This window comes from Penicillium waksmanii, assembly GCF_028829765.1.
Source record: "Penicillium waksmanii strain IBT 27052 chromosome Unknown utg000008l:1.0-5622682.0:1.0-5626561.0, whole genome shotgun sequence".
In the NCBI taxonomy this organism is placed as follows: Eukaryota; Fungi; Ascomycota; class Eurotiomycetes; order Eurotiales; family Aspergillaceae; genus Penicillium; species Penicillium waksmanii.
This window is the reverse complement of record NW_026643254.1, coordinates 3,995,892-4,011,304: the sequence shown is the minus strand read 5'-3', so window position 1 is coordinate 4,011,304 and position 15,413 is coordinate 3,995,892. Positions and strand designations below refer to the sequence as shown.

Below are 15,413 nucleotides of genomic sequence, written 5' to 3'. Positions count from 1 at the left end.
ACATTCCTAAGTCCGTTCCGACTTGGGACTACCCCGCGTGGGGACTCGGTCTTTATTTCGCCGAAGGATTACGACGGGGCCCCAGTCTGGGGCAAAAGCTTGAGTGGCCATGGCGCTGGTGTCAGTGCGCTCGGCCTAGACACCGATTTTGACCCCTTGTCTTGATTTATCTTTCATGATTGAACATGCCTCTAGGTGAGGTCTATTCTGTTTATCTCTGAAATAGTGTGCTTCCGTCCTCGAAAGGCCCTGCTCATTCACCCATGAACAAAGAATAAGTAGTCGAGCACCTGGGCAAATAATTGAACTTCTCAGATCCGACTCAAATTTCAACAATCTAGCTCCACATTGAGTGATTAATTTTCAACGATGAGGCCGATCTTTGCCAAACGGTAACCTTGCAGGAATGTAACGATGTTTCTGCCGATCTCCATGATGGACAGATAAATACATCTGTACTTCTTCCCGTCGCCAACATGAATCAATCTACAGCAAGTTAAGGCATTGTTTTTTTTTCTTCACTGAGGATTCCCAGTATGGTTGGTGTTTCCCATCTTTTGCTGGCCCTAGCGGCAGTCGCCAGCGCTGCCTCTTCAGCTTCATCCGGGAATACCTGCAAGAAGGTTCAGCATGACTTCCCCAAGGGTACGAACAAAAACGACCCTCGTGCCGAAGCTGTAAAGCAGGCGTATGCACGCGAGTGGCGCGAATACTCCAAATATGCTTTCCCGAATGATGAGCTTCTACCCCTGACCCACAACTATACCGATGATCTCTTTGGATGGGGTGCTAGTGTTGTTGATGGAATCGACACTGCGATAATCATGGGTCTCACGGATATCGTGGAGCAGCAGCTGAAGCATATCGCCTCAGTCGACTTCACGTAGGTTACAAACCGGGGAAGGAATCGGGCACACATCCATATACTAACTTTTTATTAGGAAGTCTCCTGATATCGTTAACTTCTTCGACATCAACATTCGTTATCTCGGCGGGTAAGGCTCACTCTTTCCTAAATTGGATCAGAAACTAAATTTTTGTAGCCTTCTAAGCGCTTATGACTTGATCAAAAGCGGCCGCTTTCCCAATCCGTACGATGAAAAGCTTGTTGAGGCCTTGCTATCCCAGGCCAAGTCCCTGGCTACCGCCATCAGCCCGGTATTTGACACTGCCTCTGGCCTGCCTGCCTCTACCATGAACTTTTCGACTGGCGAAATTATGAAGAGCACGACGGCTGTCAATGGTACTAAGTACAACAGTACCAATACTGCACAAGCTGGAACTATGATTCTAGAGTACTACAGACTGTCTGATTTAACTGGAGATGAATCATTCCGTCAAAATGTATGGCTAAAATATGCCCCGGGAGTTGACAAGACAAAATCAGATGCTGACACTTTGAATAACATAGGCTCAAAAAGCCGAAAAGTACTTGATTAACCCTCAGCCTGCGCCGGCTTTCCCCGGTCTGGTGGGCACTGAGCTTAACACTGAAACGGGCAAATTTATCACTCTCGATGGTGGCTGGGAAGCTGGTGTCGACAGTTTCATTGAGGTGAGCAACGTCTCAAATCAGGTCTTGACCTTGACTAACTTCTCCAAGTACCTCATCAAAACTTACATCTACGACCCAGAAGATGATATGGTTGAGCAGTTGAAAGACTTCTGGCTTTTGACCGTCGAGTCAAGCAAAGAAAATATCGCGCTTAGTCCCTATAAAAGACCGGAACTCACTTTCCTGTCGCAGCTTGACGAGAATGGTACCATCATGTGGTCAATGGATGATTATGTTAGTCCATCGTTTTCATCCAAGAAGGGTACTCTGATCTAAACAATTTTCTTAGGCATGCTTTGCCGGTGGCAATCTATTGCTCGGTGGAGCTTATCTTGATCGACCAGATATCTCAGAGTTGGGCGTGAAAGTGACTGACAGCTGCCATTGGCTGTATAACACGACAGTTACTGGACTTGGACCATCAAGTATGCATTGGAATAATTTCTTTCTATAATCGGGCTAATATTTCCTAGCAATCGCCTGGTACAACGAGCACAACAGAGCATACGACAAGTCTTACAACAAGAACGCCACCCTTCGCTCATACGCTGCCAAGTACGGATATTTTATTGAAGACCCATCATATCGCTCGTACCCAGAGCCGCTCGAGAGTATCTGGTATGCCTACCGTATCACCGGCGACACACGCTGGCAGGACTACAACTGGGAGATTTTCCAAGCGTTGAACACCACTCGCTCGAAGTCAGTCCCTTACGCTGAAATCACTGATGTCAATGCTCCATATGGCGGGGACTTGGTCAACTATGTTTCCAGCTTCTACTTTGCCGAAGTCCTCAAGTATCTCTACCTCACATTCACCGAGCCAGATGTCGTTAGCCTGGACGACTTTGTGTTCAATACTGAGTGTCACCCCATGCTGAAGAAGAACGCTTGCTAATCTTCTCATCACTTAATCTCGGCGTTGGAATGGAGTGCGCGGTACTACCTAGTAGTCAGAGTGCAGCATATATGAGGTATGAATCTTCAACCTTGGAAGTTTTCAGCATATAGTTCTGGATTAGGGGGAACGGCAACAGAAATCTCTACGCAGGTGAATTGAGATCAATGCAATGCAATTCCAGCTTAAAGTCGGACACATGACCCAATATTGGAACATCAAGTTCAGAATTGTTTGACTCCAGGGCTATTCTAGGTTATTCCAGCAGCGAGCAGTAGACTTTCCAAATATATACCACTGAAAACCCTCATAATTTCCACTGAAAAGGCGGCAACATTCAAAAAACGGTAAATTTCAACCTTGGAACTATAAGAGAGTCAACATGAATTATCCTCTTCCTTATTGAATCTTTTTTATTCTTCTCCTAGCATTCAAATCGAGGTTTTGGAGTCTCCAGATCAAGCGTAGAGTGAACATCCGAGATCAACATCCCAATGTCAGCCTAGGGTAGCCAAGCACATGGCAATGGGCCCACGTGCTTTACACAACTATAATCATCACACTCTCTATCCTACACTCAAGATGGGGTTTGCGACGAACCCCAAAAGACAAAGAGCATTTCATCCCCTCACCTTGAAATGACATCAGGCATCAGGACCGGAGACATTCAATATCCCGTCGGAATTTCTGCCAATTCAAGAAAAAAAAAGCCTCTGAGGTCATCCAAGACCACGCACGAGCACCAACTTCCCTAGCGTGAAGAGCTCCAACTATGATCGACCTTCGATCCAACAGCGGTTATAGGGCCTAATCTTGAAATCCAGACCACATGGCCAGAATGGTATGGAGATCTCCAGACCGACGTGCAGATGAGGAAGAAACATAACCACAACCACAGTGTGCACGTGTACGCGGCGGTGATCGTCGCTCCAAAGTGGTTTAGAGGCGCGAACCATCCGAAGACGTAGGTCAAATGAAGCGTTTCGAAGGGATACCTGCACTAGGTACACAATGAGTACATCTCAGTTACTACTGTAGGCTACCGTACTAGGCTACCGTCGGTGCCTGAACGAAGAGCGGGAGATCGAAGTACTAGTACTAGCAGGAGTATGCTGGCTCGGCCAATTCCCGACCAGGACCGATCTCTTTTACTCCGTACTCCGTGTCCGTACATGACATCGGATTCTGACGGCGGAAACGGAAATTGTCATGGAGGTCCTTTTTACAGAAACTAAAAGTGTCGGTCTTTGCGGGGGCGCTTCGGGCTTAAGCCGCCGCGTTGGCGTTGGCGTTTGTTGGTTGGCAAATCCACCCACATCTCGCAGCACGACTCGTCGACATTCTGCAGCACCACTGCAGTATTTCTGCAAGGCCGCCCTAGGTACCTAAATTCTCCCACTGGTTTGTACAACATATCTCCTCTACGAATAATAACTGTTCCTCGAACCAACAGCGCCAACGGCGATGACTTGGACCTTCTGGCCCAGCGTCAGGGACATGATGTCATTGCGCATATGGCGATTGCTGGCTGGGGATCGAGATTCTCTTTCATAGGTCCTGGAGGGGCATTGCGTCAAGGGCTTGAGCTAGATTTTACTTCTTGCATCTCTCGAGCGCTGTTTGCTGCAGCTAGGTCATTGGTTGGGAGTACGAGCAGTGCGTGATTGGTTGACTGTGGATATGTTGGTTTTGCTGATCATGCAACGCAATCGGATTTCGGGTCGCGCTTTGGTTTGGCATTACAAGGACGAAACCTGGAGAGAACTTGAAAGATCTCAAATGGTGCTAATTAGGGGCTTATATCGGATTTGGGATTTGCCCCTTCATGAAGTGGAGAGCTTGGGCCTCATCAGAATATCGTTGTTACGGTGAAAATTTCCCTTTTTTTTTTCTTCTATTTTTCTTTTCATTGCTCTTACCTTTCAAGACCCATCCCTCTCTTGGCTCTCGCAACTCGAGACTTGAGACTCGTACGTATACAAGTCCCTGCAATTAAAACGTACTCGTAATCCATGGATGAGCTACATCTAGACCATCACTCTTGAATCAATTAGATTGTCGTTTGAGAATCTGCAACTGGCGCGCGATCCTTGTGGGTGTGAGGGTACATGAGTAGCTACAACGGCGATTATGATTGGCACTGTCACCGAAGGTAGCTATCGTCCGTAGTTTAGTCCTAGTCCGCCGTTCTCATGAATCTTGCCTAGGTGGATGATACGGCTTCGCAAGCATCTAACCCCATAGCCGGACCATGGGACCAAAGAAAACGATGTCCCACTATGGAGTAGTAAACTTCCCACAGAATTCGCAGGATTCACGAAAGATTGTTTAGGCAAATCTCGGGCCCGGCATACTGTCGAGCCGTGGTTGAGAAGTGAATCGTGTAGCGTTGTGGATACAAACCCTATTCCCCATTTTGATTTGATTTTTGCCCTTCGTTCATACTCCAGGAACCCTGATCCTCTTAATTTAAACCAGTGTAGATCGACATAGCTTTGTAACCTGATAGGTAGACTGTTTCAATAGTGAACGCTGGGCTTGCTCGGTTGGTTGAGTGCAGCAACGGAGTACTTTGCGATCTATGTTGGAACAAAGAGAATAACCACCGGGCGAATGAATTGTCCCGATAAGACCGAGCTACGCTGTACTCAGTACCTGGTTCGGAGTTCGGACGAAAACCGCGCAAATAGTCGTCAATTCCGCCGGGCATCGAGTCGAGATCAGCCCGTTTGCTGCCGGGAAACCGGTCTCCGACCGTGGGAAATGTTAGATCAACCTGCCCACCAACCAAAATCAAGAAATAAACGAGTTGAGGCCAGACTTGAGGAAGGTCAGTCTGCCTCCAGAAATTAGCCCTGCCCTAGAATAGTAGTATATATGGAGATAAGCGGACATATTAGCCGGTATTCACCCGAAAGGTACTCGGCCGCAGCACGTATGGCAAGTGACTGCGGTGCTATGTAGATGGCGGAGCACGCCAGTATGCGTCAGAAAGGAAGATGAAACACACGATCAACATGTGGCTTTTCGGGGAGGAGTGGGCGATCGCGTTCTTCGCGTGGTGGCCGACATAAATGCGGGTTAGGATAGTACACGCTTTGCTTTTCCGGGAGGGAGATGTGCCTTAGGGCGACTTAGTGTCAGATGGGAGATTGGGGAGGGGAAGATAAAAATAAAACCCCCCTCCAATGATCAGCACTATCCAAGCACAGTCCACGTGTAAGCAACGCTGAAACCATCATACAGACCAGTCGTAGGGCAGGTATCTACCAACAGTTACCAGGACGAGGTTAGTTCACAGCACTCGCGCAGATGATGGCTGGAGCATTGCAGTAGTGTGGACGGGGTTTACAGGATCAACCCCTGCCAGACAAATTAATCAAAAGGATCCCTGCTAGCTCATCTTGGAGCTGGTATGAAAGGAGGTTGGAACGGTCGATGTTCGTTACAATGGCATTACCTCCTGCGGATCCTATAGATTGGGGATTACAGGGTTAAGATGGCCCGTTCCCACTAGTGATTCCTGGTGGTATCGTGATCCTTCGACCATGTGGTTAACCTAGGATGTGGACCCTGCCGAGTAAATGGCGTTGAATTCAGGGAAATGAGAGTGAGACTGGACCTGGCCCGCCCGCAAAAAGGCGCAATGCACGGGTACAATCCAATGTTAACGGCTGAAGGAGCACCGCTCGGCCGTCGGGTAATCCTTTTCCTATCCCGAAACGTGCTGACATTGAGATGAAGCAGGAAAAATGCAATTACTTGCTTTTTCTTTCGCTGCATGCCATTCGACCCTTACGGATCAGCTGCCCCTCCTCATGACTCCCCCTGAGCATGTACATAAGTTCCTCACTAGGGTCGACCCGTTGGGATGGTTGAACAAATCCTTTGGATTTACCGGCAAAACCGGTAAAACAAGAAAAGGGGGGGAAAGAACAGAAAAACAGTCTCCCACAAGAGGATCTCCCAAAAAAGGGCGTACATACATACATACAGCGCCCGCAGCAGGGTACTTGACGCCGGCCTTTCGGATATGCCACGCTCCGAAGAACCAACATCAAATCTTCATCCTCATTGGCCAAATATCAATCCCAGCTAGTATGAGTGCGACAATGGTTGATTGCCCTGCCCCTGAGGTAGAATAGATTACAGATTGCTTTCAGGTGGGTTTTCCTGAATCTGCCTTGCCTTGCTGAAGCCGCATGGCCTGATCAACATCTGCAATACTGAGACATCCTGCATGATATCGACCTGAAGAAGGTGCTATATGACTTGCGACTGGCTCTTAAGTACGAGTCAGAGGTGTATAGTGCTTACATTAGTTCCTAAATAGGCATAGATCGCGTATGTACGTACAACACCAAAATTACAAGCAGGTGACTACGTGACTAACCAGGTAAGCTGTACGAAATGTGGGTAACTGATCGTTTGCACACTGCCCGATTCGGCGCGGCTTTTGAAGCACGAGCGCCGCCGCGCCGTTCCTTGGCAATGTGCCTGGTACCTTGGTCTGATGTGGACAATAGAAAGTCAGGAGAGCAATATGTACGAAGTAGAGTTTATTAACCCACAAGCACTAAACAGAATGCTTACTATGGGGCAATTGCAGAAGCCCATTGCTACTACGGAGTACATAGTAACACTACGGGCCGTGGATTTAACTTTGGTTGGGCTGAGTTTCTTGCAGTGCTCCATAGACCACTGTCTTATGGGTATTTAAGCGTTGTGATCTTACCACCGTCTGATCTGTGCAGATGGTGGGGAGTGCGTAATTCAAGTCCTAGCTCTTGCAAGTTCTCTTGGTTCCCCAGAAAAGCATCGTGGAGGTCTAGGCCATCCAAAATGGTGGCTCAAGAGAGACCTGAGCAATGGGGATGAGGTTGATTTCTATTTCGGTACGGAGTACGGACTATGCAGTGCGAATATGCCTTGGTTGACTGTCATTTGTGAGTTCAAAATGATTCATGATGAATATCCATCCATGCTGGTCGCCTTCGTCACGGTCGCGAATATGCGGTCTGCATGGTATACCGGGGCATTGGCAGAACATTAATGATCGATGTGAAGTTATTGGTTCCGCTATGCAGATCGATCTCCTTTGGGACAATGCTTGGCCCTCGTAAACGTGAAAGTCTATCAGCTGGACCCGTCTTCATCATACGATGCTTTTTCTGATTGATTAACCTTCATGCTGGGCAACTCATCAATTTACCCCTCCACTCCGTACCGTACCCGGGTGCATTCTACAACCTTGATTGAAGACCCTCCCTTTGCTGGACCCGCTAGCGGAATCCATGAGCTTTCGTAGGCCAAGCACGAGGCAACCAGCCATGGTCAAGGGGTAACCTCACATCCGCCGAGGGGGACCCACACCTCGCGCCCCTAACCACTTTGGGCCGAATTGTGTGCGACTTCGTCACAGACCTAGGGTTATGAGGCTGACAGCTCTGAATCTTTCGATTCCTATGCATTTAAACTAGGCTCGACTGGGTATATACATAGGACGGACAGACAACGGTTTTTAGGGCTATTTTGGGGTTTGCGCTTTGACGGGGTGTACCATGTGTGTTATGTATGCTTATGCAAGATGGAACAAGTCTGGTTCTGATAAACGCCCTATGAAATAAAGTTGCGAAGGATTGAAGGTTGTGTTGCTGAGCCTCTGGGAATGGGCTATGTTGGAATCCTGGCGCATAAAGGTTCAATCAGAGTCATGGGTTGTCAGGGAGGTGCAGGTGGGCGCATGTTGGGAGCGGGCCAACCTCCCAGATTGAGAGTCCTGTATGTTTACAGTACAGAGCGTGTAGAACTAATCCGTATGTACATCTGTATAAAATATGTAGTTATGAAGGGTGGGTTGGCTACTGATTACACGTACAGAGATATTCGTCAGAATCAAGCTGCACGTGCAAAATGTAACCAACATAGTCAAGTGCAATTAGATTACCTACCAAACACAGCCAAGTGCAATTAAATTACCCAATCGAGTAGTGATTGCGAGGGCGACCGATTGATTTGCAGCACCGAACCCCCCCCCCCCCACCCCAAAAACCCCGAAAACCCCGACGGTCAGGGTCTGTCCCTCACAAAGTACTACTCATACACGAAGTACGGAGTACGCAGAGCTTGCCGGCTACTGTCCACTGGTGTGCGAGAATTCCCCATCCACACATGACTCCAAGTGGAGGAGGATCAAGAAGATCCAAAGTGCAGATCCCCCATCTGAGGTGAGACGGGACCAGCCTTTCCCGTCGCCCAGCCGGCTGCAGAATTGTGAAGATTATGAGATTATCACCGTGAAGATTTTCACCTGGCCAAAGTTGTTCGGGGCCAACTTGAGGCCTTCCTCTCCAGAGTAGCACTGTCATTTCGCTCTTACTTTCCCGGGAAGTAGACCCACCACGAGAGCGTCCTCCTCTCGCAACTCCAAATAGCCTGCGCTAAAAAAATTCGCCCAGGTTCACCGATCGGCCGGGGGTGGGCGCGTCGAACTGGCGAGACCGTGAGAACAAGTCATTCAGAGCCTCGCAGTGGAGCCAAGGGGTGACATCTCGCGATTGTGATTCGCCGGCGCGGATTTTGTCCGGGGGTTGCTGTCGCCCGAAGCTGTCCCTTAGGGGCGTGATGGTGTGGACCCCCTGCCTGTCCGATAATCCCCGGGTCCTCGTCCGATGGGAGTTAACTGTTTTCAATCTGGTCGCTTCCGACCTGTTAGAACCGGCTAGACTACTACATAGATAGTGTGAGAAATGGAGTGGGGGATGAATGACTCAAGGATAATAACAGGAATTCCCGAGCCACGAGGCAGTACAGAGTACATACAATTTCAAGATGGAGTAAGATCACTTTACCTCCTTCACCCTACCCGTAAACCCCATACATACATATACAACCACCGCAGTGTATCTCCCGATCGGGTATAGGGTAAAAACGGGGTATGCTCGATAACATTAACATACTTTTTTCAAGGGTTAGGGTGGACGGTAGGGCGACCCTCACGGCCCCGGGATCGTCGTCTAAAAAAAGAACCAACAACAAACCCGAGGCGATGACTCGCTCGTTCGCGAACCTGCACGACAACCATCTGCAGTCGAGGAGGCAATGACGCCCACTCCATCTTCAGGCCCCGTTAGGCCATGGAGATGAATTCGTGCATACCTGCAGTAGCACATGCGGTGCTCGTGTTCTCCTTTACCGCGCCAAATGATTTCCAATTCTGGTGGTTTCCCCGGTAATCATATTGTAGGAGTGACTAATGGAGGGAAGTATGGAGAGGTATCATGTTCCGCTCCCTGACTATGTTTAGAGCCGATGAATGGAGTTGATGAGTCGATGAGTCGATGAGTCTGTCGATCGGTGCAAAAAAAGGGGGGCGAGGCGAGGCGAAGACCAGGAAAGAGCAACTAGCGGCAACATGATTCCGGCTCGCTCGTCATGATCTAATGAGAATGAAGTCGTAAAGGACCAGGAGAACAAAGAGTGGGAGATTTGAGTAAACAAGTGAGAAGCACCGCTCCGGAGAACCGGTGTATCGGGTAATACCAACTTGTTTTTTATCTTCCCCATTTGATTTGATTTATCGAGTATTTGGAAACCCTAGTCCACATGAGGTGCCCACTTGGTTAATCGCAACGCTAACCATTTACGGAGCCTGGTCGGGAGGGAGCGCGCCATGACCAGGTACTCTCGTCCGGACGAGCATCGTACCTTTGGGCATGTGGGCACTTTGGGGCACCTGGTTAAATACGCTAGTCCTAACTAGGCTAGTAAGCACGAGCAAAGCACGAGTCATTCTGCCCTACGCCACATACGGCCTAGCCTACTTTGGGTGGGGGCGATCCCCACACCCAAAAAAGCACAAGGGGTCACGGAGGGGTCGCAGGGTCGGTCAAGGGGCGGGATCGTCCAGCCCCCCCTACGGAGTATACTAATTTTATCTAATTTTATACTCATCGTGCCGATGTTGGAGCATGAAGATGAGTTGCGATTGGAATTTGCATTTTGCTTGATTCCCACTTCCGCCCTCCCGCACGGCACCAAGTATGCCTTGTGGAGAACCCGCAAGTCCAAAAGATGACCAAAAGAGAAAAAGCATTTGAACTGCGACGAGGTGGAGCCGACAAGAGTCCCCACGTTGGGTCCCTTATTCATATGTACGATACTGACCCTGTACTGACTCTGGAATTGCAATTTCGCTGATTTGTCCGGTATAGCCATTACCTGGCAGGCGTGACTATCCGAATTCATGATTCGTGGACTTCTACTGCGTTCTGTATACATATCTCGATACACCTCGGTATTCTGCCAATCCAGGCGTTGCCCCTGCGTCGTGCAGATTACCATGGACAGGCAATGTGGATGCGAAGGATTTCTTCTGGAATGCTTGAACGATTGTAAACAGTTTCGCCTCGCTTGTTTCAGAATGCCTAAGGCGGCCGGCACGGCTGCAGGTTGCCACCACCAGGATCGATGCCCCTGGCGGGAGAGGAGGAGGGGGTATTCTCCGAATTATGCCGAGCATGGGGTGCAGGGAGAATAGTACATATGTTAGGCTACTAACTTGGAAGTACGGGAGTAGGTACCTAGCTATACCTGGGTTCATGGGCAAAAGCTACTTGCAGTCGGGCGTAGGCAGTCTGGGGCAAACTGAGAGGGGTGAGTGGAGAACGATTAGCATGACAATCGGGGTTAGAGGATCGATAGAGAAATTGCAGTGTACAGTAGCGGAGAAGTGTCAACAGAATGGACTCCATATTCTATTTTTGTGTACAAGATAAAGCTGTGCCGCATCGCGGGAGAGTGGTAAAGGCAGTGAGATGGGATGATCGCGTTCGAAGCTCGAACTATCGTGACGTCGGGCCAAAAACAAACCCACTCATCAAGCTGGAAAGAGGGTGTAACGATGACAGTCAGTGGAAGTTCCCAGACGTTCATTCGCTAGATCGAGTAAGGGATCGGCGGGATGAAACAAGCTACTGTGAACTGCACAGGGCAACCTGAGGGCCAAGACGCCAGGGCTCACTTTCACTGTGGTCGAGGCGGATTGGTAGCCCACGAGGCAGAATCTACAGTATCTGATCTGGGACCACCTTCAAGCTTCAATGTTTAAAGTAGGTCAAATTATCCGATCCATGATAGCTAACTAAGGCATACCCTATAGATCTCACCTGTTGGAAACTACCACTAAATAATTCTTCAAGTCGAAAATCAACATGAATATCTCTCGACGGATAGACACGCCCGCATACAGGAATCAGCCTCACTCCGCGAGTCTAATGTAACTAGTGTTTAGTCTGAGATACACACATTCATTACTCTGTACTCGTACATATCTTGTCCAGCAGTAATACCAACACCGCCTCTGCGGTAGCCAATCACGCAGAAGCTCGCAACACCAAGCCTAATTAGGGCTAGTGGGAACAGGGGAGGAATCCCGCGAGTTGCCCAAAGCAGCGAACCATCGCTGGCTCCACCGTGGGGCAAACCCGTTACGTTCCGTGGGAGCTTGGACTTGGGACTGGGATCCACGCGAGATTTGGAATGGGAACTTACCAGGACGGGATGAAAGTATACTTCCCGAGTACCTACTATTTCCCGCAGGGTTGACAATACCAGTGACCCTTCAAGTTTGCGAGAGAATCCAAAATTGAACAATGCTATAATCTACTTTGGCTACTCGCATGTCTGCTAGTCCAATCCAACATCCCAATACCACTCAACCGGTAGCGAGCCAACAGCCTCCCCATTGGCGCCATACAGCAGATCGTCATTGGAGAGCCGTTGACACGGGTCCGCAGTCGGCTCAGCCGCACCCTGGGGGGAGGAAGAATACCAGAAATCTTACAATACATACCTGGGTCGGTATTATTATATTATTTTCCAAATGAAATCATGATTCAATTCCTAAACATAACTTCCCAGATCAATTCGAGTTAGCTCATGCTTGTCTGATCATCCCGCAGAACGATCATCACCTCCACGCCCGTGCTTGGTTCCCTGCGATCTAAGGTTAGCTCCGTATTTTTCGTTCTTATTTTCCCGTTATATTTCTTTTTTTTATTCACCTTTTTTAAAAAATCGATTTTATTTCTTGATTTATTTCCTTGCCTTTTCTTTTATTTCAAATCCGTTAATTTCCTGGAAGTCTAATCATCCAACAGTCGATCCCATCCGTACCAACCAGTCCAGCTCTTCTATATCAGTCCACCCTCCGCCGCTTCTTCACCTCTTCTGTAACTTCGGATTTCCCTTCCTCTCCCCATCCTTCCTACAATTATATTACATTACATCACATCACATCACCCTAGCGTTGGCTACCTCTTGATTCCTATATATCTCCCTCCCTCTCCCCCCCTCCCCGCCAACGGCCTTTCCATCCTTTTCACAGGATGGCCCGAGGACCCTCTTTCGAACAATCATCATCAGTCACGACATTGTCTTCCAACCCTCTCGTCTCTGTTCTAAACAGCCCGATTGCTTCTAGCTCCCCATCACCAGAACCATCTCAGTCGTCAACCCCCACCATGGTTGGCCGCAAGAACACTATGTGCCGCAGCCCGCAGGCCGATGTTCCCACCTCTGTCACCTATACTCCCACAACCCACCGCATCAGCAAGGCAAAGAAGGGAAAGCGCGTCCATGCGTGTGAATATCCCGGCTGCAGCAAGGTATGCGCGCTCTCTATTTCTTATGCGCCTGCGCAATCTGTTGACCCCAATCGCAACTAGGTCTTTACCCGTGCCGAGCACCGCAGACGCCATGAACTGAACCACAATCCCGAAGCCTCCTACCCTTGTACATACACTAGCTGCAAGAAGGCCTTCCACAGGCCTGATTTGCTGGCGCGCCATATGGAGCGACAGTGAGTACCTCTGGATCCCCATGGAATATCGCAGAATGCTAACCGAGTGACAGCGAACTTGACTCGCAAACAGACCAGGCTCAATGGACACCACAAACCCAAGCTGCCTCCCTGGGCGAGCCTGTCCCGCGCTGCATGTCTATGGATTCTGGATCTTTGATTGCGGGCACCCCCCAGCAATCTCACTCTATGTCTATCGGCTCGATTGTGGCACCAGGAGTTCACCCTGACCTTGCCAGCGACTGCGGAATGGTCTGGAGCAACATGGAGTTGCCTCTGCAGCAACGCCCTTCCACCAACCTTTTTCAAAACCATATCCCAGAAACTTCCGATGACAGCCCCTTCTACTCATCTCCGGCAGAAACCTGCCCCTCGCCTCTATCTGACGCGACATTCTCTCTCCCCACAACCGCCAGCTCCTCCATTTCCTCCATTTCCATGATCGACCAGTATCCCAAGGGTCTTCTCAAGGAGTTGACTTCGTCTCCGCTTCAGATGGCCTCCCCACTGCGGTGGGAGGGTCCGGAGACCGGAATGCCTCCGTCGCATTTGGTTCCCATCTCTCTCGAGGAGAACCTCATTCAACCGGTATGTGGAAACCCCTACTGTCGGCTATTCCGAAGTGACCATTCATTTACTAACTTGTTTCCAGACCGTTCAGTGCAACTACCCTTCTCCTTCCTGGTCTAGCGCGGACTGCCTCCCCTACGAAGACCCCCAGTCACTGGGCCATTTCCAGCCAATGGGCTGGAAGCAGTGGGCGATGTGAAGCCCAGCTTTTAGTCTTTGATTGAGCGCGACCCGTGTCTCATGCACTGCGCGACTCCATCTCACGACTTATGACGACTCTGACCACTCCCCTCCCGGCCGCCTCGAGCAGCCAAGCGCGACCCACGCACCCCACCGGGCGTAGGCGTGACGAGCAAATCTGCCCATGATCATGACCTCCCCCTCCCACGCTCCCCTCCTCGTGGACACACAATAACAACCGGCCAAACTATGGCGCGGTTGAAGGCGAACAAAGAGACTCGCCAAAACGCCCAAAACGCCCAACCCGCGCTCCCCCGCTGCATCCGGCTTCGGATCCCCCGGTCTGCGGCTTTGACCGACAGGCGTCAAACATCATTCGTAGGCCGGGGATGACCGGTGCGCGACCGAGGAGCCTCCGGTGGAGACGCTTCGGTTTAGGCAGGAGTTCTCCACTGTGAGGCCCAAAGTCAAACAAAGAAAGAAAAAAAAAAAAAAAAGGGAAAAAAACCACAAATTTCCTTCCCCCCCCCTTGTTCCTCTCTTTCCCTTTGTATCTCCTATTTGTGATGCATTGAACTAGCAGGTGTCCTAGACTAAGGATTCGTTGGGAATAGATCCTTCGGCGGGTGTTTTTTTTTTTTTTTTTGGCGTTGATTCGATGATTTCATGAAATCCACGCAACCTGTGTTTTTCTGGTTGCTCTATACCCTGGATTAATTTACGAATACCCTATGTACCATGTTATTGTGATCTTTATAATTTATACATTTTCCATATCCGAATAATTGTCTTTCCCTTATGTAGTACCCCATGAGCATACCCCATAAGTATACCCCAAGCATAAGCCCTATCAAATGGACAACCATGGATCATTCGTGCCCAGGTGGACAATCTTTGAACGACCCGTGGTTCTGTGGTCTTCGCCTGATTCCGAATTCCAAATTCTTTCTATTTTCCTACTTGAGCTTTAGTAGTACTTCCCATATTCCCCGGTGTCAAAACTAAATCTCCAGGGCAATCAAACTTTGCAACTGCGCCGATCGTCGTCGTCTAGACCACTTGGGCAAATGAGCCAGAAGAGAATCTAACTCGGCTACTGCGTACGGAGCCCTAGTACTCCGTACTCCAAACTCCGTTCAACTCGCCAAACATCCAATTCAAGGGAAAGCTCCTCCTAACTTCCGACGATCCGGAGTTCGCGTTCGCGTTCAAGTCCTAGAGCTCTCTGCACATCTCGTTCATCTCTGGCAACGATCGGTCGATCTCCGCCCTTCTGAACGGGTCTCGCCCCGACTCCTCCGACCGCCAAATAGATTAATTCAAATTACACCTCCGTGGCCTTGGTACCC

General features: G+C 49.5%; 2 protein-coding genes across 2 annotated transcripts; both read left to right on the top strand.

The window, feature by feature from the left end:
* Window positions 1–536: 536 nt before the first annotated feature.
* On the top strand, window positions 537–2,453 carry N7481_009845 (glycoside hydrolase family 47 protein; the record flags this gene model as incomplete). Its single annotated transcript, XM_057269064.1, has 7 exons — window positions 537–883; window positions 942–995; window positions 1,044–1,344; window positions 1,412–1,555; window positions 1,604–1,789; window positions 1,845–1,980; window positions 2,029–2,453. The coding sequence occupies 7 exons, from the start codon at window positions 537–539 to the stop codon at window positions 2,451–2,453; spliced, it is 1,593 nt and encodes a 530-aa protein (XP_057119741.1).
* A 10,388-nt stretch (window positions 2,454–12,841) lies between these two features.
* Window positions 12,842–14,083, top strand: N7481_009844 (uncharacterized protein; the record flags this gene model as incomplete). The annotated part of the gene is made up of 4 exons (XM_057269063.1): window positions 12,842–13,120; window positions 13,181–13,314; window positions 13,368–13,902; window positions 13,967–14,083. 4 exons carry the CDS (start codon window positions 12,842–12,844, stop codon window positions 14,081–14,083), a joined length of 1,065 nt encoding a protein of 354 aa, XP_057119740.1.
* Window positions 14,084–15,413: the final 1,330 nt, after the last annotated feature.